The sequence below is a fragment of the Poromitra crassiceps genome, assembly GCF_964638095.1.
Source record: "Poromitra crassiceps genome assembly, chromosome: 25".
NCBI lineage: Eukaryota > Metazoa > Chordata > Actinopteri > Beryciformes > Melamphaidae > Poromitra > Poromitra crassiceps.
This window is the reverse complement of record NC_139649.1, coordinates 12,605,550-12,629,579: the sequence shown is the minus strand read 5'-3', so window position 1 is coordinate 12,629,579 and position 24,030 is coordinate 12,605,550. Positions and strand designations below refer to the sequence as shown.

Below are 24,030 nucleotides of genomic sequence, written 5' to 3'. Positions count from 1 at the left end.
AATGTATTTAAATTATGAGATCTCAGATTTTTTAGAATAAAGTCCGAATTCTGAGTTTAAAGTCCGAAATCTGACTCAGAATTCAGAATTCTGACCTGGGACCTGTCTACATCCTTCCTAAATGCCGCACTCAGTGCCCCCACTGCAGCCACCAAAATGGCCTGGACACGCCCCTGAAACACCATTGGTCAGCAGTGGTGACATGGCACATCATAGGATCACAGAGCCAGAAATGTAAATTTTGTTTTCTCTGCAATCTTGTTTCTCGTCTTTCTACGTCTAGGTATAAAGACAAACGCTTACCTGAGCCAGAAACTTGAGGTGAAGACGCTATCCGATCGCCAACATCCTCTGCTTTTAAATTCATATAGTTGCCGCTTCCAAATTGTTGCATAAAATCCACTTTTCTGTCTTTGAAAAACCGAAAATCATTCATCTGGAGCAACCCGGAAATACGACTCACTGTTTACTCACTAATGCCCCCCACACTTCCGGCTTGGTATTGCAACTACATTTCTGCGTTTGAGCATTGGTTTTGGGCTAGTGTCCTGTGAGACTCATTAGCCAATGAACAGCCAGGAATGGGTCTCGCGCTACTTTTGCATACTAAAATAAAGCTGACAATGTACAATTTGATTCAAGGGATGAAAAACCCTTTCACAACACAAACTGTCTATTTTGCTGCAACTCGACAGTGCTGCTGAATCCAGGACCTTACTTCCTGGAACTCTTGAGAGTAAAAAACTGGTCCATTGGAGTGAATGGAGATGTCGGGACTCTTCTATCTATACGACTCTGGTTTGGGCCAAGCAAGTTACAATACCATTCCGGAAGTGTGGGGGGGCATTATTAGTGAGTAAACACTGAGTCGTATTTCCGGGTTGCTCCAGAAGGATTTTTTATTTTATTTCATTTCTTTTAACTGCGACAGTTCACACAACTTTAACACGACATGCATATATTATACATCAAACTCTTGAGCTACTTCTGCTCTCACTCAGAATGTGAAAATATAAGCAATGTGATGTATAGTTTTTGAGATATTAACATTTGTTTGACACAACTCATACTATTAACTGCCGCGGGGTTCTGCATTTCTGGTGATGTCATGCTGATATATATACAGTATATATATGTATAGCCAAGGATTTGACCTACCAGTCTTGTTTTGTGGTTTTATTTTCTTTGTCATTTATCTTCAAGTTTAAAACCGTGACTCCATACCTGCTAATGAAGTTATTTTAGTTTTTACAGGTGCAGAGGTGCTGCATTTGTTACATTCACCAACATCTGTTTAACACTTGTTTCAGGTACATCAAGACACTGTGAAATCACCTGAAAGGTGGTGAAGAAGAAGAAGAAGAAGAATTCCAACACTTCCACTTATGGTACTGTTTATTATTTAGGTAGCCTACCAACAAATAGCCTACTGTACTTTCTCTATTTTGTGTGATTCCTAACACAACTCATTCGTTTTAGCACTAACATTTCCGCGGAAAACACGTTAAGTGTCAAGTTTTGCCTCTGGGAAACTGCCAAATTCTCCACAAACACAAACATTAGGGATTGACGCGAGTGTCATAAATTCTGCCAAATATAATATCTAATAGCCTAATATCATAACATTAGAGGCAACGTCATAATCTGAATATGAGAGAAAATAATAGCTTTTCCTCCTGTCTGCGGGTCTTGATGAAAACCTCATTTTATTGCCACAATCATAATGGAATTATCTCCAGGTGTGATGAGGGCATTTAATGAAATCATTACAAAGGATTACTTGCTCTTTTTCACAGGCTTATTACAAAGGCCTTTGTGATAGGTGGGTGAGTCACCCCCCCCCCCCCCCCCCCACACACACACACACACACACGCACGCACGCACGCACACACACACACGCACACACACTCTGAGTGATTGCATGTTTGTCAGTCTGGCAGTCGCACCATTTGTGGCTGGCATAAAAGCCTGCAGGGAGCCAGAAGATCTGATTGGGAATCTTGGGAGGGGAAAAAATAAAAAGACACATTGGCTGGCGCACTGTGGTATTGATGTGTTTGAACATAGGCCTCTCGTTCTCATGCCCTCAAAGCACACATAAAGATGCTTTTTCAATAAACGCTACACTTTGATGCATAGTTTATCTGTTCGGGCTGTAATAATGGAGTTTCTCTCTCTCTCTCTCACACACACACACACACACACACACACACTCTTGTACATTCTCCATTTCTTCCCCTTACCCCTCCATTCTCTCTGTTGTATTTCTACTCTTTCTCTCTGCGTCTCTCTCCCCTGTCTCCCCCTTTTCCCCTGCGTTGCATCAGCCTACCTCAAGTGCACCCACCTTTATTAACTAAATATGTGACTTTACTGCTCTCATGTATTCAACAATATCCCAACCTATAGCCATCTTATTCCTTATATTGCCAACGGGGGAGACGTACACTATATGGATGTTAAGTTTAATGAGCGGCACAAATCACAGTGGTCCGGCCATAATTCTCTTTGATCGAGTTCTGAATTGTAAAATCAATGTGTTCCTGCTCCCACTCACTTGTAGTTAATATATCTCTGCATGACAAAAGAAACAAGTGTTTCTTCCCTCATCAACCAACAGTGGCCTGAGGAGGATCTCCCACACATATCAGTGTTTGATGGCAAATATACTTTGAATAATTCATCTTTATTATTGTTATTGGCATCGCTGTCCGTTTTCGAAGATGAAAACTGGCGGCCACCAGCGTTTGAAGTGTATATACCCCGTCCCATTTGAACTGGAACCACTCAATAAAGCCCACAGCCCCGTGGGAGTGATATGAAACCCGGTAGCCCTCACAACTATTTAACTATTCATCGACCCATTTTGAAAAGCCCCTCCAAAATGCTATTTTAATTTTAGTCGCAAATTCCCATATTATGCTATGTATCTTGGGGAAAGAGGGGAGGAGGCAACTCAATCGGCGACTGAGTAGCTGAGTCTTATCGGCCGTCTCTTGAAGTGGCACCGAGGGGGTGAACAATGCCTACGTTCATGGCTGTTGTCAAGCGGTGATGAATAGCTCCACACAACTACTCAAGAATAATGCTTAAAACAGAAAATGAATCCAAGTGGTGAATAAATGTATTAAACATTTGTGTTGTGCCTGGTCAGCACGGATTCTAGTTAACTCGAGGAAGGAGGGAAGGGGATAGAGGAGGGGTGGGGCGAGTGAGTGTGTGTGTGTGTGTGTGTGTGGGGGGGGGGGGGGGGTTGGGGGGGGGGGGTGCAGGCAAGTAGTGGTACGAAATCAAGCACTCAGCAGCTCCACAATATCCCATTAGTCTTCATTTTGAGCAGGACATGCAACAGGGGCCTTGCGTCTGGAGGAACAAACTCAAATTTATTGGGCCGGCCAGTCCGGACTAATTGAAAGAAATTGTCTGTCTGTTGGCTTTCCAGTGGGTTTGAGAGGCTGCGGGTGGGGGTGGGGGTGTGGGTGGGGGAGGGGGGTTGGATCGTGGGGCCTGAGCTGGTTGCCCTCAGCTAGTTGTCCTGGCCTGGGTTTCCCGTTAATGGTTTGATCCATGAGCGCCCTCCACTGAGCACTTTAAGGAGGAATCGTTTAAGGAGGATTTATGGGAGATATGTTTGTTTTGAAGTGTGTATAACAGGCAAACGGACTTCGATTACTAACGGGGTTAGACCGCCATTGCTGCTGCATTTGTCGTAGTTTTGGCTCGCTCATCTCCGACCTAGAGGGGGCAAGGCATGACAGATCGTCTAGGCCCTGCAACTTTTTAGATGCCACCAGAATCTTAATGCTTCATGCCGAATTAGGATCATATCTGGTTAAAGAGAAGTCCTATGCTTTGTCATTATGATAGCATTCAAACCATTAGTATTATGAAATGTCACTGTCCTGTACCCAGAGGGCAATGTGTTCAGCGGCTGCAACAGTCATCAACGTTTTCCACCAGTCCATCATCAAAGTGTCCTTCAGCAAGACAAAACATGCCTGCTTCAGCAGACACTGCAAATGGCCTTATCTCTGGCCTCTGTAGACACAAGCATATATATTTGTCTTAGTATCCCTCAGTCTCAGAGGGATATATTGCTATATTGCTATACTGTATGTAATAGGGTGACTGAGTGCGCTAACTTCCTAAAAACACACACCACTTTCGACATTAAAGGGATAGTTTGGATTTTTTGATGTGGGGTTGTATGAAGTACTTGCCGACAGTCAGTGTACTACGTGCAGTAGGATGCAGCCAGCGCGTTCCCAGTTTGGAGAAATGGACATCGGCCGCAACAGGCAAGTAGGGCTGTCTGCTGTCTGAGTGTGAACAGGGTCACGAGCAAAAACGTAAGAACAGGGGAAAAAAACATCAAATGCTTGCATACTGCTCACCTGGCATAATCCAAGTCTCCACAAGCCCTGAGATGCCAAGTTGACTTGAAAACACATCATTTACACCCTGTTTTTAGCTGAAATCTGCACTGGAGCCAGGTGCTCGAGGAAGAAATCGAGCACGTCCAGCTGGACATATTTCAGCTAAAAACCAGGGTGTACATGATGTCTTTTCAAGTCAACTTGGCATCTCGGGGCTTGTGGAGACTTGGATAATGCTAGGTGAGCAGTATGGAAGCTTTTCCCCCCCCATTTTTGCTCATGAGCCTGTTCACACTCAGCAGACAGCACTACTTGCCTGACTCGGCCGGTCTCCGTTTCTCCAAACTGGGACCGCGCTGCCTGCATTCTACTGCATGTAGTACACTGACTGCTGCCTGCATTCTACTGCATGTAGTACACTGACTGCTGCCTGCATTCTACTGCATGTAGTACACTGACTGCTGCCTGCATTCTACTGCATGTAGTACACTGACTGCTGCCTGCATTCTACTGCATGTAGTACACTGACTGCTGCCTGCATTCTACTGCATGTAGTACACTGACTGCTGCCTGCATTCTACTGCATGTAGTACACTTGACTGTCGGCAAGTACCTCATACAATAAGGTGACCAGATTTCTGGTGAAAATGAAAATCGGGGACATTTCCAGTCCGGCAATCAATATATCATTAAAAATATCCAATGTTATTACCTATGAAATAAAAAAGGGGGATGATTCCGGTTTCATTTACTTTGCCCATGGCTGTTGTAATAAACACACGAAGAGGCCCCTGGTGCCACCCCACCCCCCCAACACACACACACACTTCATTCACTGTGCCCCTTTACAAAATGTCACTGTGTTCTCCAGCAGCATTAATAGGCCTGACGGTCCAAACCTACAGCGCCGGATGTTTTATGAAAAGCCTCAGATCTCAAAGTGTTTTCGGTGTTGTCCTAAGTGCTTTTTCATTGTTCCAGATTTCCTGAAAGAGCTGCAGCAGAACACGTAAACACTTGTTGGATGCCTGGATCAATGGGCTACATAGACATGTGATGCTTTGATATGCTTTTAACCCGCCCGTAAGCCTCCCGGCTCCGCAACCTTTTTGCTTGAGTGGTTGGCCAGTGGACACGTCTGTAAAGGGGAGACTCATTGGACTCAAGGTAGCATGGCATTGTTGGTCCAAATGGATGCTGTAGGTCTTACAGTTTCTTAGCCTATAAGTATCTTCACTCTAGATTTAAGAATGAGCCCACTAGAGCTAGAGTCATATTGGCCGAAGAAGCCAGTAGAAAATCGGGGACATTTTCGGGGGCAGCTCCAGCCGGGGACAGGTCACCAAAAACGAGGACTGTCCCTGAAAATCGGGGACTTCTGGTCACCTTATCATATTCATACAACCCCATATTATAAAAAAAACGTAACTATCCCTTTAATTATGAAGAACTACTGCATGTTGTGATGAAATTGGATGATTTGAGAGGAAATGAAGGGGGGGTCCTATAGCCAACCCCCTTTCAACGACAATGAAACCATATAATTAATGATTATTAAATGCATCCTCCTTGTTAACAATTTGATTTTTGTGTGTGGAATGGTTAGGGAAAATTTATATTTCCTTGCCCAGCATCCCCATTCTTAAATCTGAATTTCACCTACTATGCATGTATCTCCTATACAGACGGTGAATCAATTCCCCGCGAGGTCTAGCAGAACTACGTGGGAATAATTGATAGATGAACTAGCACGACGTGACACAACTATTTAATGTTATGGTTCGTATATCAAAAAGACAAAGATCTAATCCTGGATTGAAATGTGGCCACATTAATTGGTGCAACAGTGTATCAACAGATGTACTGTCGAGTGCTGCTTGTAGTTAATTGGCCTTCATGTAGCCGTTAGTCAGGCTCCTATACGGGAAATGTTTCATCGTTGTTAGTGGGAGGGAATCTTTACTGGAGGATCTTTTCTGAATACCAATTCCTCTATAACCACTCATCCGGGTCGCTATTCTTATGACCAGTGTGTGTGGGTTACTTTGACTAATATCATTAGTATCTCTGCCTCCCCGACTGAATTAAACCAGCCGCTTGCAGGGAGGATCACAAAATCAAAATGGTGGCCATAGCGTGGAGCAGTGACGTTAATTGGAGCGAGGGAGGAAGGAGAAACTCGTTATCATTATGCCCGGTGTGTAATGCATCTACTCTTCTATGGTAAGTATCGCATTAATAACAAAGCGCCGACTGAATGACCCAGCTGCCTGTTTTTAAACTGGTGACAGCCATTGAGCCGAGTTACAGTCACAGACAGTTCAAAACATAATCCACAACTGCCAAAAACACTCTAACAACGTATATGCCTGCTGCCTCCTCTCCTCTCCCTCCTCCTCCTCTCTGTCACAGAGGGTAGATAAACTCCCTGCCTCTGTGTCCCCAACCTCGCCTCACCCAACCTCGCCTCCCCCCCCTCGCCTCCATTATAATTGCCCGCATTTAACAGCCGAGCTTCTGAATCCTGAGGAGCAACGAGAACGAGGAGGAGGCGGCATGGTGAAAAAAAATAAAAAATAAAAAATGAATAAACGCATCTCGCTTGGAAAATTGACTGGCACCGGTGTTTAAAATAATAAGATGCAGCTGTTGATAGTAGCGACTGTCTCCAGCTTTACTTCCCCGTGGCCCCTGTGGCAGCCCAGGAGCCGTGATGAAGGCAGACAGCTGACAGGTGCTTCAGGATGATGCTGCCATCAGGTGCATCTGCTAAACTTAACTCAGAAACAGAGAGAGGGAGAGAGAGAGAGGGGAGAGGGAGAGACAGTGGGAGAGAGAGAGAGATCGAGTGAGGGAGGGGAGACAGAGGGAGAGAGAGAGGGGAGAGGGAGAGAGAGACAGTGGGAGAGAGAGAGAGAGAGATAGGAGAGAGAGACAGTGGGAGAGAGAGAGAGATTGAGGGAGGGAGGGGAGACAGAGGGAGAGAGAGAGGGGAGAGAGAGACAGTGGGAGAGAGAGAGGGAGAGATAGGAGAGAGAGACAGTGGGAGAGAGAGAGAGATGGAGGGAGGGAGGGGAGACAGAGGAGAGATGGAGGGAGGGAGGGAGACAGAGGGGGGAGAGAGAGAGGAGAGTGACAGAGAGAGAAAAGAGAGGATAGTCAGTGAGAGGCAAGAAGACGTAAGTGAAAGGAAAAAGATGCGAGAGGCAGAGACCAGAGAGAGAGTGGGGGAGACAGAGGGAGGGAGGGGGAGAGAGGCAGAGACCAGAGAGAGAGTGGGGGAGATAGAGGGAGGGAGGGGGAGAGAGGCAGAGACCAGAGAGAGAGAGAGACAGTGGGGGAGACAGAGGGAGGGAGGGGGAGAGAGGCAGAGACCAGAGAGAGAGAGAGAGAGAGAGAGACAGTGGGGCAGACAGAGGGAGGGAGGGGGAGAGAGGCAGAGACCAGAGAGAGAGAGAGACAGTGGGGGAGACAGAGGGAGGGAGGGGGAGAGAGGCAGAGACCAGAGAGAGAGAGAGGAGCGGCCAAAGCATATAAGGAAAAGAGTGTTAAAGAAAGTGGAGGGAGAGAGAGAGAGAGGGGGGGGGTTAGTGAGCAGGTGAGAGAGAATACGCAAGTGTGTGTTTGTGTACAGCATGATGCTCCTTCAGACTTTGTGCCAACCCTTCCGGGTAAAGACGAATTCCCAGGATGCGTTTGAACCCGTGCGGCGGCGGGCTGAACGCACCGGCGGAGTCGTCGACGCCTCTCTCTCATCCGTCTGCAGACGCCTCTCTCTCCTCCGTCTAGACGGCGAGCGACACTCTGAAGGGGCGAACGAACACGTTTTAGCGAAGGGGTCAGGTCAGGAGATGGAGAGAGAGAAAGGTAATGAGGGAAAAGGGGAGATAATGAGCGGGTGCAGAAAATGACGCAGAGGGAGAGAAACCTATGAAATGATAATAAAGGTGAAGAAATGAATGAAAAAAAGAAGAAGGGTGCGGGGGGGAAAGATAGCATGGCAGAAAGTGAGTTTGAGAGTATGTGAGAGAGAGAGAGAGAGAGAGAGAGAGAGAGTGTGTGTGTGTGTGTGTGGGGGTGTGTGTGTGTGTGGGGGCATATGATTGTATATCATTGCATGCATCAGCACTTGTGCAGTACATCTACCGTACATACCCGCCTTTCTACTCATGTCAGGAAGTCATCCTGAGTCTGAAAATACAGTCATAAAATAGTCTATATGTGCCAGTCTGACAATGTCAATCACTCCATTAAGAGATGGGAGGCCAGGGAGGGGGGCAAAGAGAGGCAGGGATTTGAACCCTGCTCTCTCACACACACACACACACACACACACACACACACACACACACACACACACACACACGGTATGCGGTTGGAGGGGAGTAGGGATGCACCGTTATGAAAATTTTGGCCGATACGATAACCGATTTTAACATTGCTGTCATGGCCGATAACCGATATTTACCAATGTCGATATGCTCTGTATAAAGAAATACGTGAATTTGAAAAAAGTAATGTCTTTATTTATTTTCAAAACATTTGGAAAAGCCCATACAGTAAATCGTCGATTTACCGAATTGTGTCCTCTCAATATGAAAATGTTGGCTGATTGGATAACCAATATCATCATTGCTGTTATTTTGCTCATCGGACCGGTACCGTAAAAAAAAACGACTGACATCGGTCGATACCGATATGATTGCCGATACATTGTGCATCCCTAGAGGGCAGCAGCCCTTCATCAAAAATGCAAGGCCCACTAACTATGACCAATGTGTGACAGGAAAACCAGATAGTGTTCAGATCAGATCGCGACTGGCCTGAGCAAAAGGTGACAAGGAGCGTAACCAAGGAGTTGATCTGTCCCCACTTCCCCTGCTCCCACACACACTTACACACACACACACACACACACTTACACACACACGCACTCACTCACACACGCAAATGCACCGCCGTGTGGAAGGAGAGAGAGCCTGACAGAGCCCAGTGCATCGCGGGTAGCCCCGACAGAGTGGTTGGGAGCGCTGTCACCAATTTGTTCCTAGCCATGGGGGACATGCGGGGAATGGAGAGGCGATGGCAGCTCCCTGTCCTCATCATGGGTAATGAGGCCCAGGCTTCTTCTCCTTCTTCCTCTCTGTGTGTGTGCGCGTGGTGTGTGTCAGAGAGAGAGAGAGATAGATAGAGAGAGATTGGTTTGTATGAGTTTATGTCACAGTGATGCCTCTTCCTGAAAACCGGGGCTGGTTGACTGGCAGAGACCAGCGTATACTGTTAGTTCCCCTTATACAACTGTCCTGGCTGAATTATTTACCCACGCCAAGAAGAGCGCACAGGTGGGGGGCGCTCTTGTTCCTCAGGTACGGTGTGGATCTTCAGGGACGCCACGCCAGCTGAGGCGGCTTGCTGTGCTGGTTGGCCCGTCAAGCCTTCAAGCGATGGGAGAGATGGAGAGAGACATAGAGAGAAGCAGAGAGAGAGAGAGTGACAACCAGACCCACTGCTGTGATAAAATAAGGACTAGAATAATGAATCATTATGAAGATGTGCAACAGGCCGTGTGATGGAAACACTGTTTTCAATCCTTTATCAAATATGAGTTTGGGGGATTTCAATCCAATTACTAGATGTCTATGATAAAGAATTCAATATAATTTCTGGTGTTTTGAGTAGTTGGTCACATTGAAATTGCATACTGATATTGTTTTGTAGCCACATCACTTGAGAAGTTATTTGGTGATCAGTTTGCTATATGGATTTATGAGAAGCACAATAAGGGATGCTTCTCACGATGTCACGCTGGTATATTGAAGACACAAGGATCCAATAGATATTCGTTCTTCGGAGACATGAGGAGAACTCGGTGATCTGGTCAAACCACACGGAGAACGGGCGGCACAGTATTTGTGGTTCAGGAGCTCCCCAGTGTGGCAAGAGAGGGGGACTGCTTCTAATAAAGGACGAACGATCACATCGTCACCAAGTCCTCTCCTAAGATAGCAAGCATGGGTTGAAAAGGCAAACAATATTTATTATAAATTGATGTAAACAAAACTTGAAGTAAAAAATATTTTAGCTTTTGTCTCTGAATCTTCTTATACACTCCATTTCATTTCAATGTTTGAGTAGGGACAAACACACATAGATTTTAATAGTCTTGTCACATATCAAAACATGCATAGCCTAAGCTTTTGCAAATGTTTGGGGCATTATTTTTTCCTGCACCAAAGCCTAGAGGCCAGGCTATAAAATGTGTGGACTGCAGGGGACACTTGATATCATTTTAAACGTGCTTCTTCCAGGATTAAAATGTGTTACATTTGAAACTGGGTGATCAAACAATAATCCAATTTACTTTGACTGTGTGACTAGTGATGATAGTATGTTATTACAAGGATACAACAAGTATAAAAGACTGAATCTCCTGTTTAATAGTTAAATACAACTTCATACAATTGGGGGGGGGGGGGCAAGTATGACAGCAACGTTGTACAGAGGACACTAGTCAAAAACATGTAGTCTTTATCCAATGCAATGAACTCAAATCAACTTCATTCAAATAATGCGTTAGCAATGATTGCTTGGACATTACATGTGGAAGAGGGGAGAGAAAGAAAGAGAGAAAGAAGAGAAGGGGATAGGCAAGCAAGGCAGGGATAAAAGAAGAAGACAGAAGAGTTATTGAGAGGAGAGAAGAGAGGGAGAGAAGACAAACGCTGGAAATAAAGAGGCAGAGGAAGAGAGAGTCTGAGCAAAGTAAAGAAAAAGGGGTAGTGGGAGGAGAGCGAGAGAGAGAGAGAGAGAGAGAGAGAGAGAGAGAAAGAGAGAGAGAAAGAGAGAGATAACCTGAATTATTCTGCTGATTCACATAAGGCCAGAACATGGCCAAGTCAGCTAATGGGGAACGGTGGAGGAGAAATCAGCTTTTTCCACACGTCTCCCATGGGAAACCTTCACAGCATAAAAAGACAGTAGGGCTGATCACACCATCAGCAATAAAGCAGCGCCACCTACTGGAAGAGTTTCGCACTAAAACTCTCAATCCCTGATCACATTTCTGATTGTAAATAAATATTATTTGACCACTTTGCTTAATTGTTTTGTTTTGGAATGCACACACACACACACACACACTGGTGTTTAGAAAGTGTTGAAAGGCAAAATGAGCATGGATATATACAGGCATTGTAGGCAAAACTGTCAATGGTCAAGGTGTTTGTAGCTTTAGTGCATCAGAGGTGCCCACAGGGGGGCGCTCACGGTGCGGGCGTCGGTGGTTTAAAGAGGCCAGTCTTTCTGAAGTAGCGAACGATGAGGGGCACGCACACCAGAGTGACGCTGATGCGAACCGGAGCGAAGAGCTTGTGAACGGCGTAGGCCAAGACGAACGTGCTGGTCCCCGCCGCCATCTTGGACTGAACCACCGCCTCGCTGAAGCCCAGTTTGCACAGCACCGCTGCCATATCGATCCCACTGGGGAGACAAACGACACAGAAATGGGTTCAAATGTATTAATTGGGGGGAGGGGGGGGGTAAGATGCAATTCACATTCATCTCCACCAGAGGGAGCTTTGATCAAAAAAGGAATGTTTCATATTAATGGCTCCTTTACAATGTTGTAAGTTTGGAGACTAAACCAGAAGATCCGTTGAATTGCATAAATCCTCCACGTTTGACTTGTGCGAGTCAAATGTGTTTATTAACAAGCCGCGTGGATTACTGACTTCATGGAACAGGCCTTGCTTCCCTTGTGGAATCTTCACCTTCAGTTATTCCGGAAACGAAATGTAAAGAATGTGTCAACACAAGGCTTAGATCTCAATCAATTTCACACCCATTAGCAGCTCTGCTGTGCTGGCCAACCTTCCATCAGCTAAATATAGGAGGTCCATCTGTTGCACGGACAACTGTTTATCCAGCCCTGCCCTGCCCGGGCTCTGCAGCTGCACCGTGATAATGCTACAGAGGCAGCCTGCAGTCCAAGGGTCATTAACAAGCTATATGAGGAAATCTCCAAGCTGTCTCATAATCTCTGCCTTGGTCCCTGTGGTATGGCCCACACTGGCACACAGCCAGACAGCCAAGGAGCTGCAAACTGATCCACTTGTTGTTACCTGAATGTCAGAGTCAAGGATGTGTCGTACTTCCCTGCCAAAACTAAAAGGTGTGTTCTGGTTTACCTTGATACTCGGTTTGACCTCTGCAGTACAAGGTTACAAGAAAGCAAGGAGTAATATTTGAATATCGTGTAAAAAGATTTTATAACTGCTGCAGGTGCATTCAGCTTATCTGTTTTACCTGAACATTAAAGGAACACTCTGCCCATTTTCAACCAGCTTTGTATCATTAGAACATCAGTAGTATATCAGAAAACTGTAAACGGTTTTGAAGTCTGTCATTTAATTTTACAGTTATTGAGTGTTAAAGTGTGGACCAGTGACATCACTGGTCCACACTAACTCAAGTTAATAACTCATTAACTCAAATCAACTCTCAATAACTGTCAAACTAGATGAATGATGCATAGTTTGACAGTTATTGAGAGTTGATTTGGTGGTGTGATGTACTGTATAACAAGATTGGTACTGTGTGACTCTAACACTAACCCCAGCCTAGGACAGGCCATCATTTCCTGACATAGTTTTACCTAGAGACAAGGAGGTAGAACATTCCCAGGGACATGAGGGACATTGCCACATGAAAGGAGACTCCCACGGCACCATACTCCTTGAAGACCTTCTTAAGCTGCTGGGTCTTGTTGGGTTTGCCTTCCTCTCGCTCCGGCTCTCCTGGGGCCTCCCCAGAAGACGAGGAGGTGGCAGAGGGCTCCTTTAAACTCTGCTCCTGCTGGATGGAGACAGAGAGACAGACAGACAATTAAAGCAGGGAGTAAGTAGGATGAAGTGGAGAGAGAGAGGATGAATTCAGTCTCTGGGACTACAGGGACAGACAGACAGACAGACAGACAGACAGACAGACAGACAGACAGACAGACAGACAGACAGACAGACAGACAGACAGAATGGGGACAGTTTCTCCTCAGCATATGAAATCATAGCATTTTTCACACCAGTATGAGAAGGTTCCCCTTAACCGATGTCAGTGTTTTTGCCCAGTTTCCTGCATGGATTTTGAAACATAAAGTTCAAAAGTTCATCAGAGTTAGTTGACCAATCTATCTATTGTCTTAGTCATAGCCTGTGAAACTAGGAAAAAATGACTAGTATGAATTTGGCAACACTTTTGTTTGATGGAGTCTGCAGTTTCCTAATGATTTTAAGAGAGGAACTGTTACTTTCTGAGACATTTTCCACTAAGATTAGAACCATGACATCATGTAGTAATGACAGGGAAATAGATGAAGAGTTACTGTAAATGGTCGGGTTGATAAGTACTTGGTACATTTCTTTTAAAGATCAAGGAAATTACATAGAAGGTATTTCATTTAGTTCGTTATTTTAATGGGAGTGGTCAGTTTGTGGGGTTGATAAGATGCTGTACATTTCTAAAAGTGTTTCCTGGAAAGAACTGCAAAACTATATTAAAACTATTAACTATCAAAACTATTTAAAGGGAAAAAAATAAAATTAAAAGACCGGTCGATTTGGTAACCCATTATTCCTATAAATGTATAGAAAATTAGAGGAATTAAAGTTATTTGTGGTATTTGTTGACTTATTTGACTGTAATTAATTGACTCATTTATAATAAGTTGATAAATATACAGTTCAATGTCACTTTACATTACAGGTCTAGTTTGTGGAAAAGTGGGTCGACATTGGTTGGAAAATAACGAGCGAAGCTGTGTGATGCAGCTGTTCTCTGTAACCGTCAAACTCAAAGTTCAGCAGAACAGACTTTTGCTAGATCAGTTTACACACTCTTTACCGACGAGGCTGCCAAAGCTAAACCAGAGCGCCTGCAGGTAAGTTTGTTTTACACTCGACTGTACAATAGCAGAGCCTGCCGGGAGTTTTGCCTGACTTTCAACTAGGGATGCACGATATATCGGCAATCATATCGGTATCGGCCGATGTTAGTCATTTTTTAACATATCGGTATCGGTCCGATGTTGCAATGTTAATATCGGTTAACGGTATCAGCCAAATTCTTCACATTGAGATGAAATAATGCAGTAAATCTATGATTTATGGGCTTTTACAAATGTTTTTGAAATAAAGAAATGCATTACTTTTTCAAATTCAGTGTTTACATGTGTTTTTCAGTATTTACAAAATTTTATTATCATAGAAATGTGTTTTTATACAGATCATATCGACATCGGTAAATATCGGTTATCGGCCATAACAGCAATGTTAATATCGGATATCGGCATCGGCCAAAATTTTCATATCGGTGCATCCCTACTTTCAACAAGTCAGCTGAACAGGCAACAATAATTCATGTCCACGATGGAAACAAGTCGTGGACTTTATTCCTCGTGTGTTTTATTCATTCGACAATTTGAATACCGGTGTATGGATTTTATCTGTTAATTCGTTTTTTTTTTAACATCTGTCTTAATAAATTCATTCATTCAGTCTTACTGTAAATTACAGATAAATAATTCAACAAATGACAAAAATAACTTCAACATCGAGGTCATCCCAAGTAGGTCGAACAAAGCCTGGACCTTTATGTGTTTCCTCTATTCAGAGTCCAGCCGGGGCCTATTCAGTTCTCACCGAGTCAGCTGATTAAATATAGACTGCTGTTCTCTTGAGGTAATTCACTGACAGAGACACACACACAAACAAACGCACTCGTCCTTTCACAAACACACATTCATGAACAAAGTCAGTCAGTCACTCACAGACATACACACACACACACACATACAGTACAAAGACCTTCTCATAAGTGCACAAACAAACACACATCATCACACTCTGTTTGTGACCTCGAGACCAGCCACTCTCCAAGATGGACCACAGCCAGACACAATCAGCCATGTGACTGTGTGCGGTCAATACATGGATTAGGTGCACTACCCCCCCCCCCCCCCCACACACACACACACACACACACACACACACACACACACACACACACACACACACACACACACACAACAGAGCTGCCACAGAGAGAACATTGCTGGTGCAGCCATGTGACTCACACAGCTGGTAAGAATAGCAGGAAAGCAGGAAAGCGTATGTAAACAGTACAGTAGTAAAGGTCAATATTGTCCTTCCTCTTGCTAATGTGTCCACGGGCTGACTTCTGCAGCATGGGTGAAAATGCTTCTTGGTAGGGGTGCACCGATGACGTTTTTTGCCACCGATCACCGATTGCCGATCGCCTATGGGAAATATCTGCCCAACCGATCATCGACCGATCACCGATTACCGATCACCGATATATAAACTCCTCAAAGAAAGTTTGGAAATGTTATTTTAGGTCGATTATTTCTCCCCTTTAATAATAACAATTGGCATTGTATTTTATATCGTTGGAACGCCTGATTAGTGATAGGGCTTTTTTTTTTTTATAAAAAAATATATATATATATATATATATATATATATATATATATATATATATATATATATATATATATATATATATATATATATATGTATATAAATATATATATATAAATATATATATATAAATATATATATATAAATATATATATATATATATATATAAAAAATGGCCGATCGCTGATCGCATATTTGAGGTCAAAATCGGCCGATACAGATTGCTTGCCGATCGATCGGTGCACCCCTACTTCTTGGGCTAGATGTGTCCACGTTACTCCTGTAATAATTATCATATTCAGCAAAAAATAAAGTTGTAACATGATTTGAGTCATTTACTCTTGTGTGAAACTGTAATGTATAGAGTCTTCGCTTTCCCAGGAGATGAGATCCACCCTTGGTAGCAGCACGCTGGTTTAGCTGATACCAAACCTCTTCAGACAAACTGTCAGAGTGCATTATCTGTCCAAGACTGACAGTGTCACCGCAGCACAAACAGAAGACGGGCTCAACTGTCACTTTTATGCTGCCTGGTCGCTATCTATCTCTCTACCAATTCCAGGAATCTCTTGTCTAGATATAATGTAAATGTGTCCTTCACATATCTTCGAGAAACGTTCGTCCGATCTACTTCACACTTGGTGGGCGTATATTGCTGGGGACGCAATGAGCCAGGCGAACGGGCACTGACTGCACTAGTAACAGAAATTGGGGGGATTTTGGGCAGCACACTGCCATGTGATACAGTGTGAATAGAGTCACATCTAGGATTTGTGCATCATAAAACATCTTTGACACTGAGCCCTACTTGCTGCAGCCTGCAGGGGCGCTGTTCTGTGTGCAGCTGACCCGCACTTCCAGCTCAGAGTGAAAAGTGATCATTTAAATATGTTTGTTACTGGAAAACCCCAATAAAAAATATTGTTAAAAAAAGTATCCTGCTGCTTTAAGTGCTGTCACCTGAGGGGTCAGAGTGGCTAGAGGCTAGGGGTGCCAATTTTAATCGATTTCCTTATCCACTGTGCTATGGACACTTCAAGGCAGTCAATTCACATACAGTATCTGTGAGTAAAGCATAAACAAGAAACGTTGCGCTTACCTGCTGTCAGCACAATGCATAGCTGTAGGAAGCACTAAATATAAAATATAAATATATAACATTTTTATAATATATAAAAGATGCTTAAAATGCCCCCCTCAAAAAAAATAAAGCACAAAATTGAATTATTTTGCCGCCGCATTGAACAATTAATCACTGGACTTTAGGCCTCAAGAGTCATTCTGGTGCTGGCAAAGATATAGAAACCTCCCAGCATGGCACGCTCTGCAAGCCAAGAACATTTTGTGCAAAAAATTTAATTAAAAAAAGTGTGCGTGCTTCACCCTCGCTGCTACTGTACAACTCCATTCTACGGGAAACACTGTAATCATTATGTTAAAAAAAAACTGCTTTTGAGACAGAAAATACAAAATGTTAAATACGGGTTTTTACACCAGGTCCCGCTACTACCTACTCAACAAGTTAATCATCCAAGCAAACTCGTGCTGTATTCTAACAATGTATTACAATGTTTACAATGAATACCGTTGTCTTTCTGGGTGTCATTATCCTACACTGGGCTTTTTGCCCGCTTTCTTCTTCCTCTGTGTAAGCGGTGAAAGTTAAATTGTGCCCTGGTGGTACTAAATCATTTCAGGAAAATGAAAAGCAAAAAATAAAGCACATAGGCTGCATCGTTGATTAATCCGTTAATATACGTTTGATCAATCCAATTCATAACAATCGATGAATCGCTAATCGATGAATCATCATTAACATCCCTAACGCATCATGTGAAGCAGCTAGGTTCAACGTGTGGCCCACACAGTGCAGTAAATCACAGCTGGATTGCTGCTGCAGGGAACGCACAAGTGACACCTTGGTCACGGGCCGCTCTGCTGCCCAACAATGACCCTGCTGTGGTAAAGCAATTACAACAATAGAATCTTTTAATTGAATCCTTTCAGCTTAATTAGAGGTTTCAAACATGATTAAGCATATTTGGGGAGAAAAGTCATTACAGCCAAATTGTTTAATTTCAGCTTTATTGCCAGTTTTCAGCGCTCACTGATGATTGGGTCTGTTAAACAGGAATGGAAGCAGTAAACGGAGCAGCTTCATGTCAAGTGATGGCAGGACATTTCATTCAAATGCCTCCTTCGAAGACCAATCACCAACCACCTTCACAGACAGAGCAAGGAATAGCTGGGGCCAATATGAATCTATTTTTAGACAAATAGAGGTCGTCCCTGCAGGCTGAGGCAACTTATTTAGAAGGAGTATTATCTATGGTGTCCTCTAAAAGGCAATTTACTCCTCAGGTAGCTTGTATCAGTAAAGGGCCACTTTAACAGCGATGAGGTGAAAAAACAGACAATGTGGTGGTGGCCGGAAAATGTGTGTGTGCATGCTATTCCTCATATTAGACCTTTTTTTGTAAGAATTTAATGAATACATGATGAATAAGAATATAGAGAAGATGCATAAAGTTAAAATTAAAAATCTGCTGTTTTGATACTAATTTTATGCATGTTATATATCTTTCTCTAAATATTTATCTGTCACAGACTGAAAGGAAATTAATATACAAACTATACACACATTACTCACCTATTACCGAATAGTATTTTTTGCAAAACATTCAGGATACTTGCGCTTAAACCTTTAAGAAATGTGTTTCAGTAGTATTAAGTATGATATTCTATGATGGGCAGTACTTGTTATATTTGAGCCAAAAGAGTAAAGCATTGCAATAAAACATGTAATAGCATTGTAACTGAATATGTATAATTGCATATTTACCTCCGCAAATGGAGTTGGCTGGGACGTCATGTTTGCCTGTCTGTTTGTCAGCAGGATATCTCAAAGTTATGAATGGATTTGCACAAAACTTTGTAGAAAAGTGGGCCAACTTAGAGCTGATTTGACTTTCCACACCCCCTGTCCAAAAGGGGGTGTGGCAATGCACGTGGCCAATCATAAAAAGGCACCTACCTTCGAAAACGGAATGCATTCTAGTGAGTGGAGGTATGCAGTCTACTAAGTGCTCTCTAGTTATGACTCAAATAGTTGTGAAACTATGTTCACAGCCCTCAAGGCCTCATACAGCTTCTGTGACACATAACTTCATGCTTCTTTTATAATGTATCTGCTTTAACAAATTAAAGCATCCCGTTGGGTGTATTTGCCTTTGTGACACTTCTACGTGTGACCAGAGGAGGCGCTAGTGCAGGGACCAGAACCCATACCCCCGACCCGGCTTCCACCCCTCAGGCGCAGCCAATCGTGCCCGTATGGACGCCCAACCAAGCCGGAGGTAACACGTGGATACGAACCTGCGACCCTCGTGTTGGTAGGCAGGGAATCTACTGCTACACTACCCGGGCGGACACCCGAGAGTCGGTGGAAATAACGAGAAGGTCACTTTCCAGATCTCCAGTGACCACCACTGATACAGATGTTTGTGAAAAACGAACAATGTGGGAGATACATCTGCCATTAATATTCAAACGGCTTTTGCGCTGCACTGACTTCCTGCTCGTTCAGTCTAGCTATGTGGACGTACGTCTGTTTGACAATAAATTAACAGAGCACAAACAAGAAAGAGGGGATAAAAAAAAAACACAAAGGCTCTTCTTTTATCTCCGTTGCAATTTGTCTCAAATTTGGCCCGGACCCCCGGGGATGAAGCCATAGCTTGGTGACGTATTCCCTGCCCCCCGGCAACAATGGACAATGGAAAGCCTAGCGTGGGTGAGAGAGCAGACCTCCGTTGCTTTTCAGAGGGGACCAGGGGCCAGGCCAAGCCAGGCCAGGCCAGGCCAGGCTCAACGCAAAGACAGGCAGCCAGCAGCAGCAGCAGCCGAGGGAGGGGTCATGTGAGCCAGTGGTCACTGGTCACAGGGAGCTGTGCCAGGGGAGAGTGGAGCGGGGAGGGGAACAGAGGGGCTGCTGTGTCTGATAACAGCTTTTCAGAGGCAAGGAAACACATGCACACATACGAAGACACAGTGGCAAACGCACACAAAGACACACTTACACCCAGACAAGCGCACGCGCACACACACACACGCACGTGCATGAACACGCATGCACGCCACGCACGCACGCGCACACACACACACACACACACACACACACACACACACACACAGTCAGAGTGGAAACGGTAAAGGGTTGGATCCCTCTAGTGTCAGACAGCGCGTCAAGCAGCAGCCAAGAATGGTGACAGCGAAGTGTCTCGTCTTGAAACCAACAGACATTACAAAATTACTAAAATGGTGTCCTAATTGCAACTTGCGGCATCCCGAGACACAACTGTCTTAATTAGTCTCGCACCCTGGACCCCGAGCTCGTTAAAATGTGGACTAATCCTGCTTCTTGTCATGTGTGTGGATGAGGGGTGTAATGGAGGATACACCCATTTGAACTCAGTTTAAACACTTTTTTTTTTTAATTGGCAGAATAGAGTTTGCACCCTGCTAAAGGCATGACAGAAACGTGTCGGTGGAAAGCCAATACACAATAGAAGCTTTTTCTTCACTGCAAAAAGTGCCTTGGTATTATTTTTTGTGACAATGGCCTATTTTTGACATTTAGCATGTTCCAGTACTAGAAGTGATACATCTGTCTCTATTCAGGGTTTTACCTGCATTCATAGTCAGACAGAAGTCTTGATCATTTCATAATCATACTGTAGTAAGTCATCATGATTTCCTTAAAGCTGATGAGCATGGCCTTAAACATATATTCCACGCTGTGGGGACCAATATGCATAGCCTATTCAATTTGATGGTAACAAGTATCATTATCATTACTTTACTCACTAGTACTAGTGGAATACTGTGACTGGCTATTTAGTCAGGCTTCACTCACAGAGTTGGCATGCATGCAGCCTCTCCTCTCTCTCTCTCTCCAGATTTTCATCTGCCTTTTTCTCTTCCCAATTCACCCATTTTGGGTCTAAAAGGCAGGAAGTAACACAGGTGCAAGCAGAACATTAATGAGGGTTTCCAACTTCCAATCCATTTGGTGATCCAGTGCCGGGGGCCCTCGTTACTTCCTGCATTTTAGACACAAGATGGGTGAATAGAGAGCCGCAGGGATGATGTATTTTTGTAGTCGGGACGCGGAAGTCCCGGACTTCCTGGTTCTTCACTGTTTCCGTCTATGGGATTTTTGAATGGGTTTTTGCCGCGATGCTTCAAATAAGGTCTCTGGGCAACGCAAGCTTAATCAAACTTTCATGAGTTTGAAGCGTAAATGCGAGCCCTAGAAGTAAAAAGCTTGAGCTAAGCTAATCCAGAACTACACACAATGTCGCATAGGCTTCCCCATCACGTCACCACTCAACCTGGAGTGTTGTTGATGTGTGCGCTGCTGTGCACTGATTACCCCGGGCTGAACCAGGTGAGGGAAAGAGAATTTCCATGTTCGTCCTTTGAAGTGATGACGTTATTGACGTATAATATCCCCGTCGACTCAACAGTGTAGTCTCATTTAGCCGTTTGCTAGCTAGCTGCCCTTTTAACGGCACGTAAAAGCTTCCAACTCATAAAAGTGGTCCTCATGTGTGAAGATGATATTACTCAACACTGGTTCGCATTTGATTAAGCCAGCGTTGCCCAGAGACCTTATTAGAAGCATCGCGCCAAAAAACCCATTCAAAACTCCCATAGGCGAAAACGGTGAAGAACCAGGAGTGTTAGCATCGATGATTTCCAGACTCGTTCCTGCGGCTCTCTATTGGGTCGGAAGTAATAAAAGGTTAATACTCCCCTTCAGTAGCTGATTACAACTGTGCTGCTCCATCTGGAGCACCTGTGGGCTCCTCCACTCTGCAGCTCTCCATGGTGCTGAACCTGTCTTGATGCATTTTGGCCACTAATTAGCCATTTCGTCAATTATCTCATTCAAAAATCCAGCTCTGTTAGGTAGGTCACCTGCTCTTTACACTTCCTGATAGATTCAGCCCCATCACACGTAAAACGGCATAGCTGTGGCTGAACACAATTCTGCTCACTCAATCTCTCTCTCACTCACTCACTCACACACACACACACACACACACACACACACACACACACACAGTGAAAACAATACCAGCCACGTGCTGTCACAGCTGGTAATTATAATTACAACCATTATTAACCATAATATTGGGGGAGAGGGGGCAGAGGCAGAGTTATGGCCTGAGTGCTAGTTAACTTTATACATGAGTAGTCCCATTAAATTTATAATGGGGCTATGATGCCCGTGAGGCCAATTTTAGGTCATTAACCGTTTTATAACACTGCTAGCATACATTGTCAATAGGCAGGCACACATATTTTTGTATTGTTATTATTAAGGATGCATGGCTTAAGTGACTCATACTTTGTATTGCTTGTTGAATGGTGAACCGCTATGTGCTCTCTCTCAATAATAACATCTCAATAATAACAGAGGAGGCAGGATGCTTTTAGATGTGGGCATGGAAACTTGGCCTGTGAACCAGTGAGTCAGCAGCTTGTGTGTTTTTCTGTAGGCGATAGACACACAACACAGCACAGCACGAATGACAGCCAGCCATAACGCTCCCACACAAGATCGGCCTCAAGCAGGTTATGAAAGCAGGTAAACAAGCTAACACTGCCGTAGTAGTACGGGTGGCCTATTTTGAATAGTACCCATGCCATGCAAATGAACAAACCCACGTGTGCGCGTCAGTGCGTCATGCCGGCGGTTGTATAACAGCCCTGCCTCCTCGCTTCCATGGCTGTGGGTGAAAGGGCCCGGGGCGGTTAGGCAGGCAGACAGCAAAGCAGCAACGTCCTGCATATTTCATGCTTTTTCATTCAACCCTGCTGGCGCCAGTGGCGCACAGAGGAGCAGACTGATCCCACCACCAGTTGAACACGGGCCCTCTGTGGACAGAGAGTGGCCTAACAACACACTGTTTAATAAACACTGTCAAACTATAAGTACTAGACAAATATAAGTCGGAGAGTTTCAGTTACCCCTTTGTTGTTGTTGTCAGTGCTGCTCGGGTCGCCGCCGGGGTCCGCGTCGCGGTGCTTCCGCGCGGCGGCTGCAGCCGTGGATGAAGCTCTGGTGTGCGCCGGCGGGGTGGTGCAAGCCATAAAAACACCCGTAAATAAAACGCTGCCTGCCGCCGCCGCCGCTCGTCTGCCTCGATGCCTGTTTGTATGTGGCTGCCTGCCATGACAGCAGCTGCTGACGACACTTTGGGAGAGGTTCGCCCGCCCCAAGTAGTGTCCCCAGTCCGGGATCATGCAATGAGCTGATGAGTCCCAGGGTTGGACAGCGAGCTGCTCCCTCCTCGGGTCCTTTCGTTTCCCCTGGTGCAAACGTGTTGAATCGGCGGACACGCAGACAGCCGCCCGGTGAGGCTGAAACGTGTGATCATTCCGTAATGACAATAATGTAACGTCCCCGAGTCTGTTTGCTTTGACTTGCACTTGAAAGAAGAAGCCCGGTGCTTTGAAAGCTTGGTCCAAATAAGCCGCTGCAGACAGCCTCGCTCCACCGCGACACAAAAACATGATCCTTGAAATGAGTCCGGATTAGGCCACAGAGGTTAAAATACAGCTAATAAATCGTTTGGAATAAGTAATAGAGGCTAATAATGTGAGTTAGCTGGGGACACTAGGCTGCCCGCCCTGCGCCCTCATGTCTCCCGACTCCCTCTGCTCCCCTTGTTGTTGGCTGATAATCACCGACAGCCAATGAGGTTTGACGCGCAATCGCACATAATGTGCGCGCTAACCAGTGCGCGCACGCCGGAGAGAGGGGAGGGAGGGGAGGGTACTGGGTGGGTAGCCTCATGGGTAGCCTACTTAAAGGTGTAACATGTCAACTTACACAATTCAATTTTGTTGTGAATATGGTTGTGAAAGTGAACTTACTTTGAGGGATCATTGGGCGTTGTGATATAGGAATGACTATATTTGAAAAGAATATTGATTCACTCACAGTTCAACAAAATACCAAGAAGTAGACATACCACCTATTCTTCACCACGATTCTGTTTCCTTTGCTCTCTATTTTACTGGTTTTGATTCTTTTAATGTTCAATAACGTAATGTGCTTTTTCTTGTCAACAAACCGTGTATTTTTCTATTT

At 44.5% G+C, this 24,030-nt stretch overlaps 1 protein-coding gene across 2 annotated transcripts; it reads right to left on the bottom strand.

The window, feature by feature from the left end:
• Window positions 1-10,816: 10,816 nt before the first annotated feature.
• LOC310798604 (uncharacterized protein) lies at window positions 10,817-23,580 on the bottom strand. Of its 2 annotated transcripts, none has more exons than XM_083661146.1 (3): window positions 22,905-23,580; window positions 13,031-13,230; window positions 10,817-11,856 (listed from the first exon to the last, which is right to left on the bottom strand). In XM_083661146.1, the coding sequence occupies exons 1-3, from the start codon at window positions 23,448-23,450 to the stop codon at window positions 11,640-11,642; spliced, it is 963 nt and encodes a 320-aa protein (XP_083517272.1). In that variant the 5' UTR covers window positions 23,451-23,580; the 3' UTR covers window positions 10,817-11,639. The 2 variants fall into 2 exon arrangements, with proteins under 2 accessions (XP_083517272.1, XP_083517273.1); XM_083661147.1 differs by having other exon boundaries at window positions 13,031-13,227.
• Window positions 23,581-24,030: the final 450 nt, after the last annotated feature.